Source organism: Cyprinodon tularosa, unplaced genomic scaffold, assembly GCF_016077235.1.
Source record: "Cyprinodon tularosa strain WSP-4 unplaced genomic scaffold, ASM1607723v1 ctg633, whole genome shotgun sequence".
NCBI lineage: Eukaryota > Metazoa > Chordata > Actinopteri > Cyprinodontiformes > Cyprinodontidae > Cyprinodon > Cyprinodon tularosa.
This window is the reverse complement of record NW_024039378.1, coordinates 282,197-302,180: the sequence shown is the minus strand read 5'-3', so window position 1 is coordinate 302,180 and position 19,984 is coordinate 282,197. Positions and strand designations below refer to the sequence as shown.

The window sequence follows — 19,984 nt, the reverse complement described above, 5'->3', positions numbered from 1 at the left end:
TCTTAAGTTTGCTAGAGAGCATTTGGATGATCCAGACGATGACTGGGAGAATATCATATGGTCAGATGAAACCAAAATAGAACTTTTTGGTAAAAACTCTACTCGTCGTGTTTGGAGGAGAGAGAATGCTGAGTTGCATCCAAAGAACACCATACCTACAGTGAAGCATGGGGGTGGAAACATCATGCTTTGGGGTTGTTTTTCTGCTAAGGGACCAGGACGACTGATCCGTGTGAAGGAAAGAATGAATGGGGCCATGTATCGTCAAATTTTGAATGAAAACCTCCTTCCATCAGCAAGGGCATTGAAGATGAAACGTGGCTGGGTCTTTCAGCATGACAATGATCCCAAACACACCGCCCAGGTAACAAAGGAGTGGCTTCGTAAGAAGCATTTCAAGGTCCTGGAGTGGCCTAGCCAGTCTCCAGATCTCAACCCCCATAGAAAATCTTTGGAGGGAGTTGAAAGTCCGTGTTGCCCAGCGACAGCCCCAGAACATCACTGCTCTAGAGGAGATCTGCATGGAGGAATGGGCCAAAATACCAGCAACAGTGTGTGAAAACCTTGTGAAGACTTACAGAAAACCTTTGATCTCTGTCATTGCCAACAAAGGGTATATAACAAAGTATTGAGAGGAACTTTTGTTATGTTTTGTTTGTTAATATTACCATATTTTGCAAATAAATTCTTTAAAAATCAGACAATGTGATTTTCTGGATTTTTTTTTCTCATTTTGTCTCTCATAGTTGAGGTATATCTATGATGAAAATTACCGGCCTCTCTCATCTTTTTAAGTGGGAGAACTTGCACTATTGGTGACTGACTAAATACTTTTTTGCCCCACTGTATATACACTATATTGCCAAAAGTATTTGCTCACCCATCCAAATTATTGGAATCAGGTGTTCCAATCACTTCCATGGCCACAGGTGTACAAATTCAAGCACCTAGGCATGCAGACTGTTTTTACAAACATTTGTGAAAGAATGGGTCGCTCTCAGGAGCTCAGTGAATTCCAGCTTGGAACTGTGATAGGATGCCACCTGTGCAACAAATCCAGTCGTGAAATTTCCTCGCTCCTAAATATTCCACAGTCAACTGTCAGCTGTATTATAAGAAAATGGAAGTGTTTGGGAACGACAGCAACTCAGCCACGAAGAGGTAGGCCACGTAAACTGACGGAGCGGGGTCAGCGGATGCTGACGCGCATAGTGCGAAGAGGTCGCCAACTTTCTGCAGAGTCAATCACTACAGACCTCCAAACTTCATGTGGCCTTCAGATTAGCTCAAGAACAGTGCGCAGAGAGCTTCATGGAATGGGTTTCCATGGTCGAGCAGCTGCATCCAAGCCATACATCACCAAGTGCAATGCAAAGCGTCGGATGCGGTGGTGTAAAGCACGCCGCCACTGGACTCTAGAGCAGTGGAGACGCGTTCTCTGGAGTGACGAATCGCGCTTCTCCATCTGGCAATCTGATGGACGGGTCTGGGTTTGGCGGTTGCCAGGAGAACGGTACTTGTCTGACTGCATTGTGCCAAGTGTAAAGTTTGGTGGAGGGGGGATTATGGTGTGAGGTTGTTTTTCAGGAGCTGGGCTTGGCCCCTTAGTTCCAGTGAAAGGAACTCTGAATGCTTCAGCATACCAAGACATTTTGGACAATTCCATGCTCCCAACTTTGTGGGAACAGTTTGGAGCTGGCCCCTTCCTCTTCCAACATGACTGTGCACCAGTGCACAAAGCAAGGTCCATAAAGACATGGATGACAGAGTCTGGTGTGGATGAACTTGACTGGCCTGCACAGAGTCCTGACCTCAACCCAATAGAACACCTTTGGGATGAATTAGAGCGGAGACTGAGAGCCAGGCCTTCTCGTCCAACATCAGTGTGCGACCTCACAAATGCGCTTCTGGAAGAATGGTCAAAAATTCCCATAAACACACTCCTAAACCTTGTGGACAGCCTTCCCAGAAGAGTTGAAGCTGTTCTAGCTGCAAAGGGTGGACCGACGTCATATTGAACCCTATGGATTAGGAACGGGATGTCACTTAAGCTCATATGTGAGTCAAGGCAGGTGAGCAAATACTTTTGGCAATATAGTGTATATATATATATATATATATATATATATATATATATATATAGAATACAGACTAGAAGTTTGGACACACCTTTTCATTCAAAGAGGTTTCTTTATTTTCATGACTATGAAAATTGTAGATTCACACTGAAGGCATCAAAATTGTGGATTAACATATGTGGAATTATGTACTTAACAAAAAAGTGTGAAACAATTGAAAATATGTCTTATATTCTAGGATCTTCAAAGTAGCCACCTTTTGCTTTGATTGCTGCTTCGCACACTCTTGGCATTCTCTTGATAGTGTTGGGGAGTGTAGGTCTCCAACCCCCAGTGTAGTGAGCTGAGGATTGGAGACCTATCCTCCTCTGACACTACCACTCTCACAAACCCCTGACCCACCCACACCTTTGGTCCTGCCTTCCTCGCCCCTCACAGTCACTTAAATGCAGGTGAGAGGCCAGCTGATGAAGTTGAAACAGAGGAAAGCCTCAGGAGTGGAAGGCATCCCTCCCCCCAAGGCTGCTGAGGACCTGTGCAGATGAGCTGTGTGAGGTCTACAGCTACATCTACAATCAGAGACTCAGCATGGGGTTGGTCCCCACTCTGTGGAAGTCCCTCCAGAATTGGGACACAAACTGGGGACCCCTTTCGGAAACTATGTCTGAGGGAGGACCATGCGAAGAAACCTCTTGAATGAGAACCATCCCCATCTCCTTGGGAGAAGGGAGATTGGGCAGTGGAACTAAGGAGACCAGCTTGGAGAATATGTCAGCAACAGTGAAGATGATGGCGTTACCTTCGGAACCAGGTAACCTGGTGATGAATTCCATGGCTATATGACACTACGGCTGACTTTTGGACGTCTTAGACTGGTTACAGATAGGACAGGCTGCCACAAACACCCGCTCAACTGTAGACAGAGAAGGCCACCAAAACTGAGCCTGAAAAAAGCTGATGGTTTTGGAAAAACCAGATCAAAAAAGAAATATCCACTTCCACAATAAATCATCTCTCAAGGTTGGGAGACACCAGAACAGGTGCAGAGGTAGCAAATCTTTATTGTGATATCCATCAGTAAATTCAAACTTTGGTTCAAAATTAAACTGGTTTGATATGGCAGAGCCGTTTCCCCTCGCTGGAGGTAGATGGTGTCTGAGAAAGGAGGAAATTATGGTGCCTTTCTTTTGCCTTGGAGGTGGGCAACCACGAGTCACTATTTGTCATCAAAATAATTGCACTTGTTTTTGTATAATTTCAGAGGACGAATGTTAAGCTGTTCAGTTTGTTTCATCCCCAAAAAACTCAAAACACAGTTTTCCAGATAATGCCTGGTGTACCAAAGAAGCAGTTTCCTTCAGAAAACCAGGCTTACTAATCAATTATTAATTTTCTTTCCTGTAGGCTGAAGTTGTTACCCATACAGGTGTCCTATCATTCTAGTAAAATGTATCAATTAAATGTACTTTTTGGGCAGGAATTTAGATGATTGCTTTTGACCGTGTTTTTGGTGAGCCACAATTTTTCAATCAGAATTAATATATATTCATTTTATAATCAAGAACTATCTTATAATGCAAGTTATTACCTACCTCTGTAGAGAATTAAGACAGTCAATGTCATGTTGCATTGTGGGAGATCTCTGGCATGCTGGTTAAATATATTAGTCACTTTTACCCGTTAAGGCTATCCAAGTTTGTCATTGAGACTGAGTTCTTTGAATAGGTTGAGAACATTTTAAATTTGCTTATGCCAGGTTTGACCCAAGATACCATGTTTGTCTTGGTGTTGACTAGGCCTAAATGTTTTTCTTACTTTTTTTTTCGGTAAGTAATTCTTAATTTTGGTTAGCAGAAGAATATAAAAACATTTTTTTTAACACTTAAATATATTCCCAATAAATAACAGATCTTGAAATAAACTGTTACGTAAAATGATAACAGAACAAAAGAAAATGCTCTTTGGAGGAAAATGTGTTTGGGAGGACTAGGTTTAATGACTGACAGTGCTATTTGCATGCCGTTGTCCCAGTGTATACTGTTTTGTTGTGTTGTTTTGTTTAGTATTAAAATAAAAACACTGGACTCATACAGGCAGGTTGTTGGGAAAAAAAGGCAGCCCAGTGTCGTCAACCAAGTAGCTATAGTCCCTTTTTGACATTGGTGGACAGGAGAATAGTCTGAGCTTTAATGTCATGGTAACATAATCTCTATTTGTTGCAACAGTTACTTCCTGTTGTTATTAGTGTCAAATCATCGATCATACAGTATCAATAATCTTTCTTCTCACTGTGAAACCATAAGACAAGGCAAGTTTATTTATATAGCACAATTTAGTACAAAAACAATTGTTTTACATTAACAAAACAATAAAAAAGAAGAAACATAAAAGCAAAATAAAAGAAAATAAAGATAAAAACATAATAAACGCAGGTAGAACAACAAATAAAACAGTTGGGCCTCAAACAAATGAGAAATCAGTTAACAGCTTAACATTGGACAGTCAAAGGCAGTTCTGAACAAATGGGTTTTTAACTTTAAAATACAGTGAGTGAATTGTTTTTTTTTACCTGATACACATAGTGAAAGACATGAAGGCATTTAGCACATCATAAATTCACTTTAATATATACTTAATACTTGATCAAAGATTTGATTAAAAGGATGTTTTTGTTTAATAAACAGATTGAGTACGGAAGTATAAATGTACAAATGCACCCATTTACTTGATGTAAAGTAGCAAACATTGATCTTTCAAAACATTCATAGTCGATTCTTGTTTATTATTGCAGGGAACCCTGTGGACACCTACTGCGATCATTGGTCAATGATCAGAAGGGAAAGAAACATGGGTCGGAAACATGTTTTCAGACTCTAACAACTGATCCTACACCAAGTTCAATTTAAAGTCATCTTTATTGTTCAAAGTCCACATACATGGGAATTGGTCTTTAGCTCTATGTTGCGGGTACTTTGCATTGATCTCTTTTCATATTGCATTCATTTCTATGGCCTAACCCTGACAGTAACCATTGCCAATACATACCTGATTCTAACCAAATCTCAATTCACACCTTAGTCCTAAACCTAACCACGACCCGTACCCCAGATTCCACATCCTCTATCACCACTCTGCCCATCCTTCAATTTAATTATTGGATGTAAACTATTGGTACTTCAATATACCAGGAAGCAGATTTCCAATTCATCTTAATCAAAATGTTTATTTTATGCTAAAAGGCTTTAAAGCTTCATCAAATCCAGTCATAACAATTTCCAAGAGCCCATCTCACATCTTCAAAAGAAACTTCTTATCGCAGGCATTGACCAAGAGATGCTGATTTTGGAAGTAGAGAACAAACCAATTTTGTATAATTGTAGTTATCTGTACTATAAAGGCCCTAAAAGAATAGAAAAGGCTTTGGCAGAAACTGCATGTGTGATGGATGCTGATGGTGAGTTTCAATCATGTCATATTAAATTAGGCGTTCATTACCCATAACAGTACAACGCCAATAACTTGTGTAATATGTAATGTAAAATTATTATTAAATATCATGTGCAATTATTCCCTTTTTTCTGTATTTTTTTTATACCCAATGCAATATATATATATATATATATATATATATAGAAACTTTGCTTGTAGATTTCGGTTACCTTAGTAACCAGGCATAACCTTTCTTTTTTTTGCTTCTATTTGGAAGAACCTTGAGTTTGGATTAATTTAGTCTAGCAGGATTTGACTGAGACAATGCGACCTTGAACAGAGAGGTAGCAAGGCGGTTCTGACTACCAGTGACCAAATCTTTGGATTTAACATTTTAATCTGCTCTAAGCACAGGCTACACAAAAATACATTCTCCACATGGTAAGAATAAGAAAATATTTTCCTTCATACAATAAATAGTGCATGGTCTTCTGTCATTAATCTTCAATAAATATTACGATAAAAAAATAACACTTTCTCTCATACTTAGTTAATATACTGCATCTTAAGAGTTTCTGACAAATCAAATCCTCAACTGATAGTGAGTCAAATTATGTTTAAGTTTCAAATTAACAAACATTGCTAAGGTTAAAAATCAAACTTATTTTAAGAATCGTTGGAAATATTGTCAACTATAACTTTTAGATGTCTTGTTGGCATTTTCAGCCACACTGAGACTGTAATAGGCATGTAAATCATGAAACTGAAAGAAAACCCCGGTTTACCAGGTTAGTTTAACCCTTTAAAGCCATTTGTATCATATTTGATACATGAGTTTGTGAGATTTCTGCATCATCATTGTGATGTTTTTCTTGTTGAAACACTAACTTAAATATTCAGACACATGCAGTAAACAGAACATGTATTAAAGATTATACAGAATTGCCTAATGTATCACATTTGATGCAAATAAATGATCTAATTTAACTTATACAACAGATTTCAAAAAGTTTAATGACAATCTCATTTTTAAAAATCTCAATGTCCTTTCAATTATTTCATAGTTCCGGCTTTAAAGGGTTAAAGGATTCACTACAGAAAGAAAGTAAGTAAGCTAAGTAAGAGTCCAGAGTGTAGAATGTGCTTCTCATTTGAATGTGGTTTCCTTGTATTCTGTGGCTCTGAGATTTAAAGCTACAGCGTGTAATTTTTAGCGACATCTAACGTCCAGACTGTAGACCGCAGCAACATGAACATCTCCCCCCCACAGCTTCTCCCCCCCAACAGTACGGCGAGCGTTACGGGACAAAATGTCTTCCACGACGTCCGCATCACCTACCTTCTCAAGCGATGAGGTTTGTTTACATAGATAATTTTACAGATAGTATGCTCAGGCATAATACTGCCATCTATTGTTCAGTACCATCTCAGTTCATCTCTCTCAACTTGCCATAGTTACTTTCGAGCGTAATGAGCGATCTCGCAATCGCTAGTTTGTTGGCTCTGCGCTGCCGTAGCGCAAAGATGTCTGCCTCCATGGCTGCGAGACCTGCTCCTATGTAATTATTAATAACGAATTCTAAGGCAACGCAAATATTAAGGTTAAGTGGCTGAGCTCGAAGATGATGATAAATAACATAGTTATGTATAATATATTAGATTTCTGACTGTATATCCCTGTAATTATTACACACTGTAGCTTTAATATCAGACTCTTTTTGGACAAACTAGGTAATGTTTCAGGTTTTGCACATTGGTGTTCTAACTGTCCTACCTTAGAGCTTTAGTGTTGATGTCAGAGGATTAACCTGAGATATTAAATGCAGGAAATACCTATAAACCATTAACTTGTTGGTTCAATTCCTCAGTCAGGCTGTTTTGTTTGTTATCAGCTGCAATCTGCTGGTCAAGAAGGGATTGGGTTTCATTGGACTGGCTTTTTGAGGTTTGGTCCGAAATATCTGTCATCTGTTCTTGGTTTCCTCCATCTGTATGAACAAATCCAAGATGGTCAGAGTTAAAAAATGACAGTTAAACATAGAAAAAAAAGGAAACGAGTAGCCATAGACTATCCTGAGTAGAAGAAGCACAACCGCCCCCCTCACATTATTCTAATTACTATTTGACTGATACACTGCAGTATTACAGGTCTTTCGGTTAATGTTGAACTTAAATAGCAGAATATGGTGCGAAATGTTTGCATGTTGGGTTTCGACAATGACCACATTCCTGACAGAAGTAGTTTTCATTTAATACAAGTCATCAAACACCTTCAATATCCATGAAAATAAAAAACATTAAAACAAAGAAGCACCAAAAAGCTTAAGAGCATAAATTCACACTTTTAAGCTGTTTGGAGTTAAAGGAAAAACAAAATCATTGACGTTAGTTTATCTCTGGAAGACTTTAAGTGTATTTTGTGAAGTGTCTTTCAGATGTATTAAACCATTTCAGAGGGTTAAAATTGAACAAATAAGATGCTTGTAATGCACATCAAGTGTTAACGTGTTTAAAATGTTTGCAACCGACTTAATATATTTTTTAGGAAAAAAAAAACATATTAGGAGTAAAAAGGGGCTTGTTTACCCTGGTGGTGCATATATCTAAACATTTTTATCTGCTTAGTTGAAGATGACAACTTACCAGAACTGTAATGTTTCTTGTTTACCCAAATATAAATGCAAAAAGCTGTGATGAAAAGCAAAGTCGTTACTGCCGCTGAGATGAGATAGGACATAACACAGCTTTCCCCGAAATCTGGAACAAGAGGCGAGTTATATTAAACACCAAATACATCCAATAATGATTTGATATTTCATGTCATTAAGTCAGGCAGTTGAATTTTACTTTAATTATTGAAATCTGCTGACCGTATTGCTTGGTTGCAAATTATAGCAAGAACAAGAAATACAAAAACAACATTTTTAACATTAAACATGGAAAAACAAACCTATAAGTAAAACCAACCATGAAGCAGAGTTGGTTTGATTTAGTAGAAAATTTATAAAAACAAATAATTCTGAGCATATTTAGTAAAAACACTTCATGGCTGTACTTAAGTAGCTTTTATATAATATCTGTATATTACTTAAGTTTTCTATGCACTTTTTCCTTTTAGATTTAAAAAAAAAAATCTGTAGTTTCTACTCTTTGCTTCTACCAAACATACTCCTTAGTTTTATACATAGTAATAAAAAGAAGAAGTAACTGTTGCAACAAACAGAGATAAATTAAAGCCACTTAGAGAATTGGTCCAGTTGGAACCAGTGTGTTTATTATAAAACATTTATAATGACAAGGATGGAGCAGGAGACTGCAAATCCTGGGATCTCACTTATATAGCTCGCTTACACACAAAACTGGGTAAAGAAATTGTGTGCGCTGACTTCCAAGCAAATGCTATTAACTAATAAAACAAAATGTTGTGAAAATGTACTGTCCCTCACTGCAACTCTGCCCCATTGTAAAGGTATTCATATTTTGTGGGGAGGGGAGTTGGCGACACAAATGGTGACTGGGTGGAACTGAAGCCTGATTACATCATCATTTCTCTCAGACATTTACTTTTATACATCTATTTTTGTTTATGTGTATCTTTAGTTTTAATTAAGTGAACAATGCGAGTGCTTTTGCTCAGGCCTTTTTAAATTAGATTAACTGAGGTGGAAAAAAAGCTGTTTCTGATGTAAAGATTTAGTGAAAGTATCCAAGGTTTGTACCTGGAAGGAGGATTTCCGTCATCTTGCTGTGATTCCTTTGCTGCTGGTGAACTTTGCACACAACCCTGTAATAAAATATAATAAAATATAATAAATGTCACATGATGAGCAGCTTTAACCTGAAAAATGGAGACAATTCCAATCGAAAGGCTGTTTTTTCATTAAATCTGAATAAAATTGATAAGATCTCATCAACATTTACAGATACATTTACAGATATTACATTCAACCAACTTCCCTTCATTTAATAAACAATATTAGTTTATTCTTTTAAATATTTTAAATTATGATTTAAAAAAACAACACCCTGAAGCTTTCTTCAGGGTACAATGATTCTTCTTCTACTGACAGAGCATCAGCTCCCTCTAGTGGTTAGTTTTGAGCACATATTTAAACACCTTCCCCGCTCATCTAGAATCTACATGAATTCCAATGAGTCAGTCTGTTCAAACACCATAAAGAGTTTCTAAAGTTAACTTACTTGCTAAGTGGATTTTGCAGAGTGACATTTTGCTTAATGTTGTAACATCCTCTAGGATCTAGTTCTTGTTTCGGCTCTTCTTCAGTGAGTTTGTTTCCTTCATCATCCACAGTTGTCATCACCGGCACTGGCATCCAGCAGAGGGCTTCACACTGAACAGTCACTCCTCTGCTGTCCACAGAAACCACAGAAAGCTTTGGATCCGAGGACGACGCTGTGAAGAGGGCAACAATACTACTGAAAATAAGACTGCTTAAAAATACAGCAAGAAAAATGTCTAAAGCCAATAAAAAATGTTTTGCGGAAAAAGTTACCTTCACGTGCTCAGCTTTTAGTTGAAGAGTATGCATAAATTTGGCCCTAATAAATTTAAGTTATACTTATAGATTCAATCTATTTATACAACAACACAAACATGTAAAAGCGACTTTTCTAAATAATTGCAGTGTTATCTTGTATAAGCTTTCTTTACTAAAGATTTTAAAATTAAATACCTGAAATGACTTTCAAATTCATTCTGTGAGCCTTTTAAGTCAGGCAAACTGATGTTTTCTTGGAGAAAAGTCCTCATATTTATACCCAATCAAACAGGCAGTGTTTGGTTAAGAATTAACTGCTTGCAAATCCTCAACTTAACAAATCTAAATCAAACCTTTTTGATGTAGCGTTGTTGGAGGTATTTAGTGAGATTTAACTTGAATGCCAATATTAGCAGCACCTGTGGTGTGGTTAAAACATCAAACAGGAGGAGCACTGCCAGAGACCTGTACAATGACCTCCAACAGGCCACAAATGCGCATGTGTCTGCAACGGTTAGAAAAGGACTCCACGAGGATGCTATGAGGGCCCAGTGTCCATAGATGGGCTTGTGCTCACGACCCTTTACGGCCCAGGATGGTTGGAATTTTCCTGAGAACACCAGGATTAGCAAATTTGCCACTGGTGCCCTGTACTCTTCACAGATGATAGCAGGTTCACACTGAGCAGATGGGACAGAGTCTGGAGATATTCCGAAGAGCAATCCACTGCCTGCAACATCCTTAAGCATGACCAATTTGGCAATGGGTCAGTAGTAGTGTGAGGTGGTGTTTTTTGTGCTCACCAGAGGTAGCATGACTACCATTAGCTACCTAACGGCTACCTAGATGAGATCCTCAGACCCCTCGTAAGACCATATGCTGGTGTAGTTGGCCCTGGGTTCCTTCTAATGTAGGAAAATGCTAGACCTCATGTGGCTGGAGTGTGTGTCAGGAGTTTCTACGATGATGAAGGCTTTGAAATTATGGTCTATCCCACCGGATCCCTAGAACTGAATCAGCCTGAGCACATTTGGGACATTATGTGTCGTTCCATCCACCAGCATCACGTTGCACCACAGACTGTCCACGAGTTGGCAGATGCTTTAGTCCAGGGCTAGGAGGAGATCCCTCTTGAGACCATCTGCCACCTCATCAGGACTATGCCAAGTCATTGTAAGGAGGTCATGCAGGCTGTGGAAAGTTCGGATTAACCTGTAGTCCGTTTATCCACTTTTGTATGTAGGCGTGCAGGTGGCGCAGTAGTTAGTGCGCACAACCTATGTAGGGAGGCCTTAGTCCTCGACACGGCCGATCCGGGATCGAATCTAGCCTGTGGTCCTTTGCCGCATGTCTCTCCCCCTCTCTCATAAGCCCTTTCCTGACAGTCTACTTTTGAAAAAAACGACTCACTAGTGCCATTAAACTAAGCGACTCAAAATCCAGGCCTCCATTGGTTAATACATTTAATTTCCTTTGGTGATTTTGTTGTCAGCTCATATTCAGTGAAAATATTTCATTCATTCACATCTAGGATGTTTCATTTGAGTGTCCCCTTTACTTTTTGGAGCAGCGTAGTTCAACATCCATACTCTTTTCCAAATTTCCCCAAATTAGCTACTAAAATCTAGGATACATTTACACTGCAAGTATTCTAATTTTCATTTTTTTTTAATGGGTCCTTCTGTCTACCTAAATGCGCCCACCATTAGACTCCAGTCTGAACGTCTCTCAGCCCAACAGGACTCGCATGTGCAGGAGGACAGAGTAGACATCACACTGTTTAGAGAGGAATAACAGATCTCTGCATCTCCGTGTTTTTATCATAGGAACAGACAGTAGTATGATTTTGTTATAATAAGATGAAGAAAGGTCAAAAGGACAGAAGAACCATTTCCAGTTTGTTTTTGTGCAGAACTGACTGCTGTGATGGATAGGATTTGATATGAATGCCAGAGTCTGGATGATGACGTGAGAGTTGGATGAAATGTGACATGAATGTTAAGACAGAAGACATTTTACAAACTGATCTGATTTAGTACTACATATAGAGGTGGGATTTTTAGAGAGAAATGCATGTTGCATCTGTGAAAAACACATTGACCTCAAGGAAATGGTTTGATTTCACTATGGTTATGCCATTGCTCTTCATCCATTACTACACCAAAAACTATTTATAGTTTTAGGTTCCATCCTTCTTATCAGGGCACCCTCTTTCTCAAATTACCCCTGTTCTTATGTCTACTTGCTGCTTTCCAACTAAGTTGTCTAAAAATAAAAATAGAAAAACAAAATGAAATTTTTAACCATTTCTATTTTCAATTTTCTACATCATACATAAAGGCTTTTGTAACCTTGATTCTAAGAAGTGCAATACAAATAAAAAGTTACCAACTTCTTTACAGCATTGGGTTAATCCACCCTGTCATGAATTAATGGGAACAGAAAAAGTTTGGAGGGGGTAAATTCGAGAAACATACCAACAACCAACTCTACGATGGTTTCTTCTTTGGTTTTATTCTTCCAGATGAGTAAACAGTGGAACGTCCCGGTATCGGAAAGCTTCACATTGGCGATCCTTAATGAGAAGTTCCCTTTCTGCAGCTGTCTCATGATGAGGCTGGTCCTGTACTCGAAGTCAGGATCCTTCATCTCAAAGGTCTCGCAGCCATCACGGTACAGGAAGACAATAGCTGGCTTCTGCCCTTCTACCTCTTTGGACCACTCCACCGTCTGAATATCTGAACTAGCTGCTGGTTCAATAGAGCAGGGCAGGATGATGGCCCCTCCAGCAAAGGCATGGACTTGTTTGGATTGAACATCTGCAGAAAAATCACCTGGAAAATATGAGCAATAAAATCCAGCAACGTTAGGGAGAGTGGGCCTACAGAGGGTACTGATATCAACCTTTACTGTAATATTTCCAGTGGTTTTTGGGATCTTTTTAAAACAAAATAAATAAATAAATAGCAGATGAATGAGCTTGTAAAAACTTCTTTTTAAAATGTAAAGTATTACAGGGTTTTTCAGCCACAAAGAACATAACCTCTCAATCTTTTTTTTTTTTTTTTGGTTCTGTTAGTCCTGACATTTCTTCTTCGCCATGACACTGAGCTGCCATCTGCTGTTTTGAATTAATGAATACAAATCTATTTTGACCATTTTTGACAAACAACAATGAACAAAATAATAGAATACACAAAAAAGAGACTAGTTAAAATCAACCAGACCAAACACCAATTTTCAAACTAACTTAATTCACCTGAATATAAATAGTAAGAAAACTCCCAACCAAATAAATCTGTCAATATATACAGCCAGAGAAATGACATCAATTAATGTAAACTGTCTGAAAAGGGGTATGAATAAGTAAAACTTATTTTCATACCCCCTCTCCCTCTAACTACACTACACATACACTATATATATATATATATATATATATATATATATATATATATATATATATATATATATATATATATATATATATATATATATATATATTTATATTTATATATAAATACCCCAAAAGACCTATTCCATAAAAAAACTTCAATACAGTTTGTTGTTTGATATTTTTGCAGGGATTTTGTAAACCCTTTGTGATCCATGGAGCTTCGGAGTATTTGTTTTTGAGAGAACATTATTAAGGGACAGTTCTTATCATATAATACTTGAAAGATATTCAGAAAATTATCATATGCTATATCAAAATTATCTTCTTCCAAAACAGACTCCCAGTTATGTTTCAATAAGTCTGCTTTTAAAGATTTGAGTGATTCCTCTGTTCTCTTTTAAACTGTGGATTACTTTTATCCTTATTTTTTCTATAGAAATTGTTGCTGGTAACAAAGACTGGAAGATGAGACTGGAAGATCACTAATACGATGAAACATTAATCTACTTAACGTATTGTTATTTAAGATATTGGTAAATATATTATCTATTAATGTGGCATTATTAAGTGTGATACTGCTGGGTCTAGTGATTTTGGAAAAAGGGCTCAAACTGTATATGGTATTAATGAAATCTTCAGTGTAATACGTTTGGTTTTATTTTTTTAAACCACTAACCTCTCTGTCTTTGAGGCCAAATTTCTGAAAGCAAGATTCTTCAACTGAATCTAAATACTTCAAATATTGTAACTCCTATTCTTTCACCTTTCATTGGCGTAGCCATAACATTTCTATATGTCCAGGCACTAACAAATATGCACTGAGGGGTGACCGAAAGCGGATAGGCACCACAACTGCAGGGTCAGTCTATACTGTTCCAACAGGAACATGAACAAGTACAATATCCATGTTTTCTTAATAAAAAAAACCCCAAAACATATTATTCAGTTTAGTATTAGTATGTACCGTAAATTCTCTAATATTGGCCTGTATTCCAATAGCGGCCGGGTCTCTAATAATGGCCGGTCTCGCTGTCAGAGGAGGTAAATAATGGCCGGTCTCTAATACAGGCCGGGGCTATAAACGTTTTTTCTGGGCATACCTCAACATTATACTTGTGGTAGTAAGTAACATACAAGTACCACAGCCCTGCGCAGCTGGACGACAAGCCCTGCTGCTGCCCGTCTGCGCGAGGAAGAGAACAGACACGCAGCAGAACAGGAGGAGCAGCGCGAGTGATGAGGAGAATAAAGGGAGAGATGAAGAGGAGGAGGAAACTGAGGAGGAGAATTAAACAGAATTGGAGGATTTTTATATATTTTTTTTTTTACTTCAAACCAAGCGAGACATGGTAACTGTACTTTTTCAATAAATGAACCTAGTGTTTTATAGGTTCAAATAGACACAAAATCTCATTTTTATTCATTCCACTGGTAGTCTGTTTTGCTCAAATAGCAATAGAGGCCTGTCTCTAATACTGGCCTGTATCCAATAAAGGCCTGGACCGCGATGCACTTGAGTGAAATAAAGGCCCGGGCCTATATTAGAGAATTTACGGTATTTGGGAACACCTGGAACCAACTCCCATGCTATGTATGCATTGTCATGCTCATGTATAAAGGATTTATAAAGCTTCTTTAGTAGGAAAAAGTGCTCAACATGTAATGCTTGGTAAGTTGTAGGAATTACTTCCTTACTGACCTTTAACTTAGATTTCTACTTTTCTTTGATTACAGGGTCCAATACAGGTAAAAGCCAGTAAATTAGAATATTTTGAAAAACTTGATTTATTTCAGTAATTGCATTCAAAAGGTGTAACTTGTACATTATATTTATTCATTGCACACAGACTGATGCATTCAAATGTTTATTTCATTTAATTTTGATGATTTGAAGTGGCAACAAATGAAAATCCAAAATTCCGTGTGTCACAAAATTAGAATATTGTGTAAGGGTTACATTTTGAAGACACCTGGTGCCACAAACTAATCAGCTGATTAATTCAAAACACCTGCAAAGGATTTTAAATGGTCTCTCAGTCCAGTTCTGAAGTCTACACAAACATGGGGAAGACTTCAGATTTGACAGCTGTGCAAAAGGCCACCATCGACACATTGCACAAGGAGGGAAAGACACAAAAGGTTATTGCTGAAGAGGCTGGCTGTTCTCAGAGCTCTGTGTCCAAGCACATTAATAGAGAGGCAAAGGGAAGGAAAAACTGTGGTCAGAAAAAGTGTACAAGCGATAGGGATCACCGCTTCCTGGTCAAGATTGTGAAAAAAAAAACATTAAAAAATGTGGGGGAGATTCACAAGGAGTGGACAGCTGCTGGAGTCAGTGCTTCAAGATCCACCACCAAGAGACGCTTGAAAGACATGGGTTTCAACTGCCGCATACCTCGTGTCAAGCCACTGTTGACCAAGAAACAGCGCGAAACGCATCTCACCTGGGCTAAGGAAAAAAAGAGCTGGACTGCTGCTGAGTGGTCCAAAGTCATGTTTTCTGACCAAAGCAAATTTTGCATTTCCTTTGGAAATCGAGGTCCCAGAGTCTGGAGGAAGACAGGGGATTTCTAAAAATCCCTTTTTTGTATTAGCCTTAAGTAATATTCTAATTTTGTGACACACGGAATTTTGGATTTTCATTTGTTGCCACTTCAAATCATCAAAATGAAATGACATAAACATTTGAATGCATCAGTCTGTGTGCAATGAATAAATATAATGTACAAGTTACACCTTTTGAATGCAATTACTGAAATAAATCAAGTTTTTCAAAATATTCAAATTTACTGGCTTTTACCTGTATACCTGAATGAAACTGAAAAGATAAAAAACAGGTTTCATCAAATTTCAAACAAAAAAACGAAACTAAGTGTATATGGAATCTTGTAGAACCACTTCAGTGGAAGGAGCGTGATTGGCATGACATAACTTATGTTGTTTCGATATCTTTACTACGTCATCCAGAACAAGTCAGGTGACTGCATCAATTTGAGAGGCGGATCTTTAAACACTTGTTTATGTTCAAAGCTCCGTCCATCCTGCTGCAAAGATTTCAAGATGGAAATAAACAAGCCGCCCATTGTTTTTCTGGATTGTTGGGGCCAAAAAAAGGCCTCCATGCTGCTTAAATACATCAGCGTTCCAATTAGAGTTTGCTCTGGTGTGAGTCAACAGAATAGAGAAATGTGCGTGATAGGTATTGAAACATCTTTAAAAAAATATGAGCAAAAGTCCAGTTGCTTTCCAATTCAAATCTGTTTGTGATTATCTGGTGTAGAGATGACAAGTATCAACTCCAAGGTGAAACGCTTGAGAGCAGAGGCGCAGCCAGAAAATCCTAATAGGGGTGGCCAGTCAATAACCAATGTACATTGAGGGGTGGCTGAAAGGCACCAGAACCTCAGCGTCAATCTACACTGTTCCAACAGGAACGAGCACAACATCCATATTTTCTAAATAAAGACAAACTATACTTTCCTGCATTTTATCTTCAATACAAATAATTCAAAATTTAGTTCTGAAAAGAGCATGAATTCTGTATCTCTCATCTTTAATGTTTGTATATTGATGAGCATAATTAACAATGTTTCTGTTGTCAAGTAGTTGTCAATATATGAAAAATGTAAATGTTTAATAAGTCTGAACATTCCCCTTCAGAGTATTCTTTCTGCCACTGTCTGTATTAGAGGCAAAAAGTGCCAGGAGTGGGCACAGGGGTGGCCAATGATTGGCTAAGGGTGGCTATGGCCACCCCTGGCCCCCCATCTAGCTCCACCCCTGGTTGAGGGGAATGTGCAGCCTTGATGAAAACCAGAACCATCTACATTAGCACCACCATAGCCAGCATCTGCTGAAGCTTTAACAGGTAAAGTACAATCTCATGCGACATTGATGCTATTGAAAGTATATTCTCTAATGTGCCCTCCCCCGCCTTTAGGTATTGACGTGTGGATGGTTCTGACAATGATGCAGAGGATGCAAGAAGATGGAAAAACACAGCAATTACTCTAGTAAAGATGCAACAATACTTATGTGCTCCACCTGTGGACACTCCCTCAAACCTGCTCCACTTTCCCAGAACCAGACTCAGGACAATGGGAGATAGAGCATTTTGTGCTGCTGCCCCACGTCTGTGGAATTCCCTCCCTAACACCTTGAGGGCACCTCAGACCACTGAGTGTTTTAAAAAAGGCCTTAAAACATTTCTTTTTAGCAAAACTTTTGGTCCCCCTTAGAGGTTTCTTTTTTCTCTTTTAAAACAGCTTTTATTATTTTATTTTATTTCTTTTATCTCTATGTATTTCTTTTTTAATGCTTTTTTAAATGCTTTTTTTGTAGCACTTTGAGGCCTTTTTGGTGAAAAGTGCATTATAAATTTAATGAATTGTGATTATTATTATTAGAACAGAGGATCCACTGAAATATTAGACAGGGCAAAAAACTCCATCCAAATCTATACCACATGGTTTGAGCCCCTCTATTGTGAAAAAAAACTACTTTTCTTGTCTGAAAACACTTGACATAAAACTCAGACTGAGCTTGGTTATGTTGGAGGTCTCTGTTAAAAGGGAGATTCACTTTCCATTGTCACAACAAGCTGGCTTTGTGTGAGCAATACCAGAATACCAGCTGATTGCTGTCAACTAGATACAATCAGCTGGTATTCTTCAGATGGAAAACTTTGAAATCTGACTGTATGATCTGGCTGAATTGTCTCTTTAAAGTGCCTTAAGATTACATGTGTTGTGACTTAAATCTCAGCACTGGAAAAATAATCTAGAAATAAGTAAAAAATGTTTTAAATTAGGTGTATTTACCCTTAATATGAGTAGGTCAGTAAGATAGTTTGCCAATTGAATGAGTATTTCTACTCTTGAAATAAGATAATTAGATAATGTGCGCTTGAAATAAGACAATGCAATTGTTTTTTCTTATTTTAAGTGCAAATTGTCTTGGCAAAATGTCTCTTTTACCTCCTCAATCCAAGAACAAATGTAGATATTTTAAGAAAAAATGACATATCTAGATTTCCATTTTCCCAAAATAAACTGAAAGAAAATAAAAAAATCTGTTTTTTTTTTGTTGTTTTTTTTTTTTCCAGTGGCTCTAATGCTCTTCCGTATAAACAGCTACACAGGGCATGCCTGCCTGAACACGCGCCGCACAGGCGAGCTCTGACGTCACGCGCACCTTTCATTCTACAAAAAGTAGGATGAGTTTCGTTTTGGGAAAGTAAACAAACAAACTTGCGTTTTTTCGGTCTTTGTTTTACGCGAAAGCAGCTCATTTTTTGTTTCCGCTTGTTTATTTTACACCCAGGAAACGCTGATTGCTTTATTAAAAGATGATTCAAATGTCCCTCCTCAGCTGTCAACAATGGTGTTTCTATGAATATAAAAAGTTACTAATGTCCCTTTCATTCTTACTAACGCTTTAATTAAATGAATTCCTTATCAATCTGTATAAATAAATACATAAAATAACAAAAGCAAACTATACTAAGAAATAAACACATGAATGAATGAATCAGTTTACACTCTTAAATAGCGAATAAAGACCTACTATTACTTTTTTTGTTCATTTTTTTTATTATTTCCAAATGTGAAACTCTTTACAGATTGGTTTTCTAAGTAGCCTGGATACTATGAGGAAAGATAAGACATGTCGATCATGACATATTGGCCTACATCCATTCATGAGCAGACCAGTTGAAAAATGAAGAAAATATAAGTGAAACTATTTCCTACCTTTAATTAAAACCGCTGAAAGCACCAGGTGAAGACGAAAATACATCACTGGGAGTATAACACGGTTAATTTGTTTGTCAGGAGAATTAAAAGTTGGTGTCAAAACATATTCTGGAAAACATTAACCTCCAACATCCAACTAGGAAGAGCTGCAGCGTTTATATGTGTGGCGTTCACAAGAACTCCGACAAACTGCTTTCAGATCCCAAATTCGGGCAAGTAAAGAAGACGTGAAAACATCGCAAAATTGTTGTTTAAAATGAAAAGAAATTTTAATCCCACCAGCTAGAGATCTATGTAATCTGAATGTTTTACTGAATACTGGTGACGGGTTGTCCAGCACCAGCAGCACGGAGGAGTCCGTGCTTGCGTGAAGTGCACAGAACAAAACGCTGCGTCGGTGCGCTTTTTGTTTCAAGAAAGTCACGTGACCGATACCTGAGTTGTTTCTATCTGACTGACACACTAAACTACGTTTAAAAACGCATTTATATGCATGTTGTCTCATCTTTTGCGGTTTATTATTATAAAATTATCAAGAATGTCGGAGCAGCCTAAAAGAAGCAGGAACGGTTCAGCCGTTGCGTTTTTATTTAAATTTTCTCATTGTCTCATGATTTCCTCTCAGTTATCACTCAACTTATCTAAATTTATGTACCGTTATCACTGTACTTTTTTTTTTTAATCATGATTTAAAAACCTAGTTCACAAGCATCCTCATTCACATTTCCCCCTAAATTATCACGTTATGATATGTTTACATTATTTATTGGCTGCATCTAAAAATATCAATGATATTTTCAATTTAAACACAAATATTAAATAATACAA

At 37.7% G+C, this 19,984-nt stretch overlaps 1 protein-coding gene across 1 annotated transcript; it reads right to left on the bottom strand.

The window, feature by feature from the left end:
* Positions 1-7,108: 7,108 nt before the first annotated feature.
* Positions 7,109-19,522, bottom strand: LOC119798680 (putative selection and upkeep of intraepithelial T-cells protein 1 homolog). The gene is made up of 6 exons (XM_038308247.1): positions 19,154-19,522; positions 12,484-12,840; positions 9,708-9,921; positions 9,227-9,291; positions 8,151-8,264; positions 7,109-7,495 (listed from the first exon to the last, which is right to left on the bottom strand). The coding sequence occupies exons 1-6, from the start codon at positions 19,197-19,199 to the stop codon at positions 7,341-7,343; spliced, it is 951 nt and encodes a 316-aa protein (XP_038164175.1). The 5' UTR covers positions 19,200-19,522; the 3' UTR covers positions 7,109-7,340.
* Between the last annotated feature and the right edge of the window lie 462 nt (positions 19,523-19,984).

Coding starts and splice junctions, on each gene's coding strand:
- LOC119798680 (XM_038308247.1), bottom strand. CDS start 19,199: ATGTATTTTCGTCTTCACCTGGTGCTTTCAGCGGTTTTAATTAAAG. Junction 8,265..9,226: donor GACGGAAATCCTCCTTCCAG/GTACAAACCTTG, acceptor CTCTTGTTCCAG/ATTTCGGGGAAAGCTGTGTT. Junction 7,496..8,150: donor CAAGAAACATTACAGTTCTG/GTAAGTTGTCAT, acceptor TTGTTCATACAG/ATGGAGGAAACCAAGAACAG.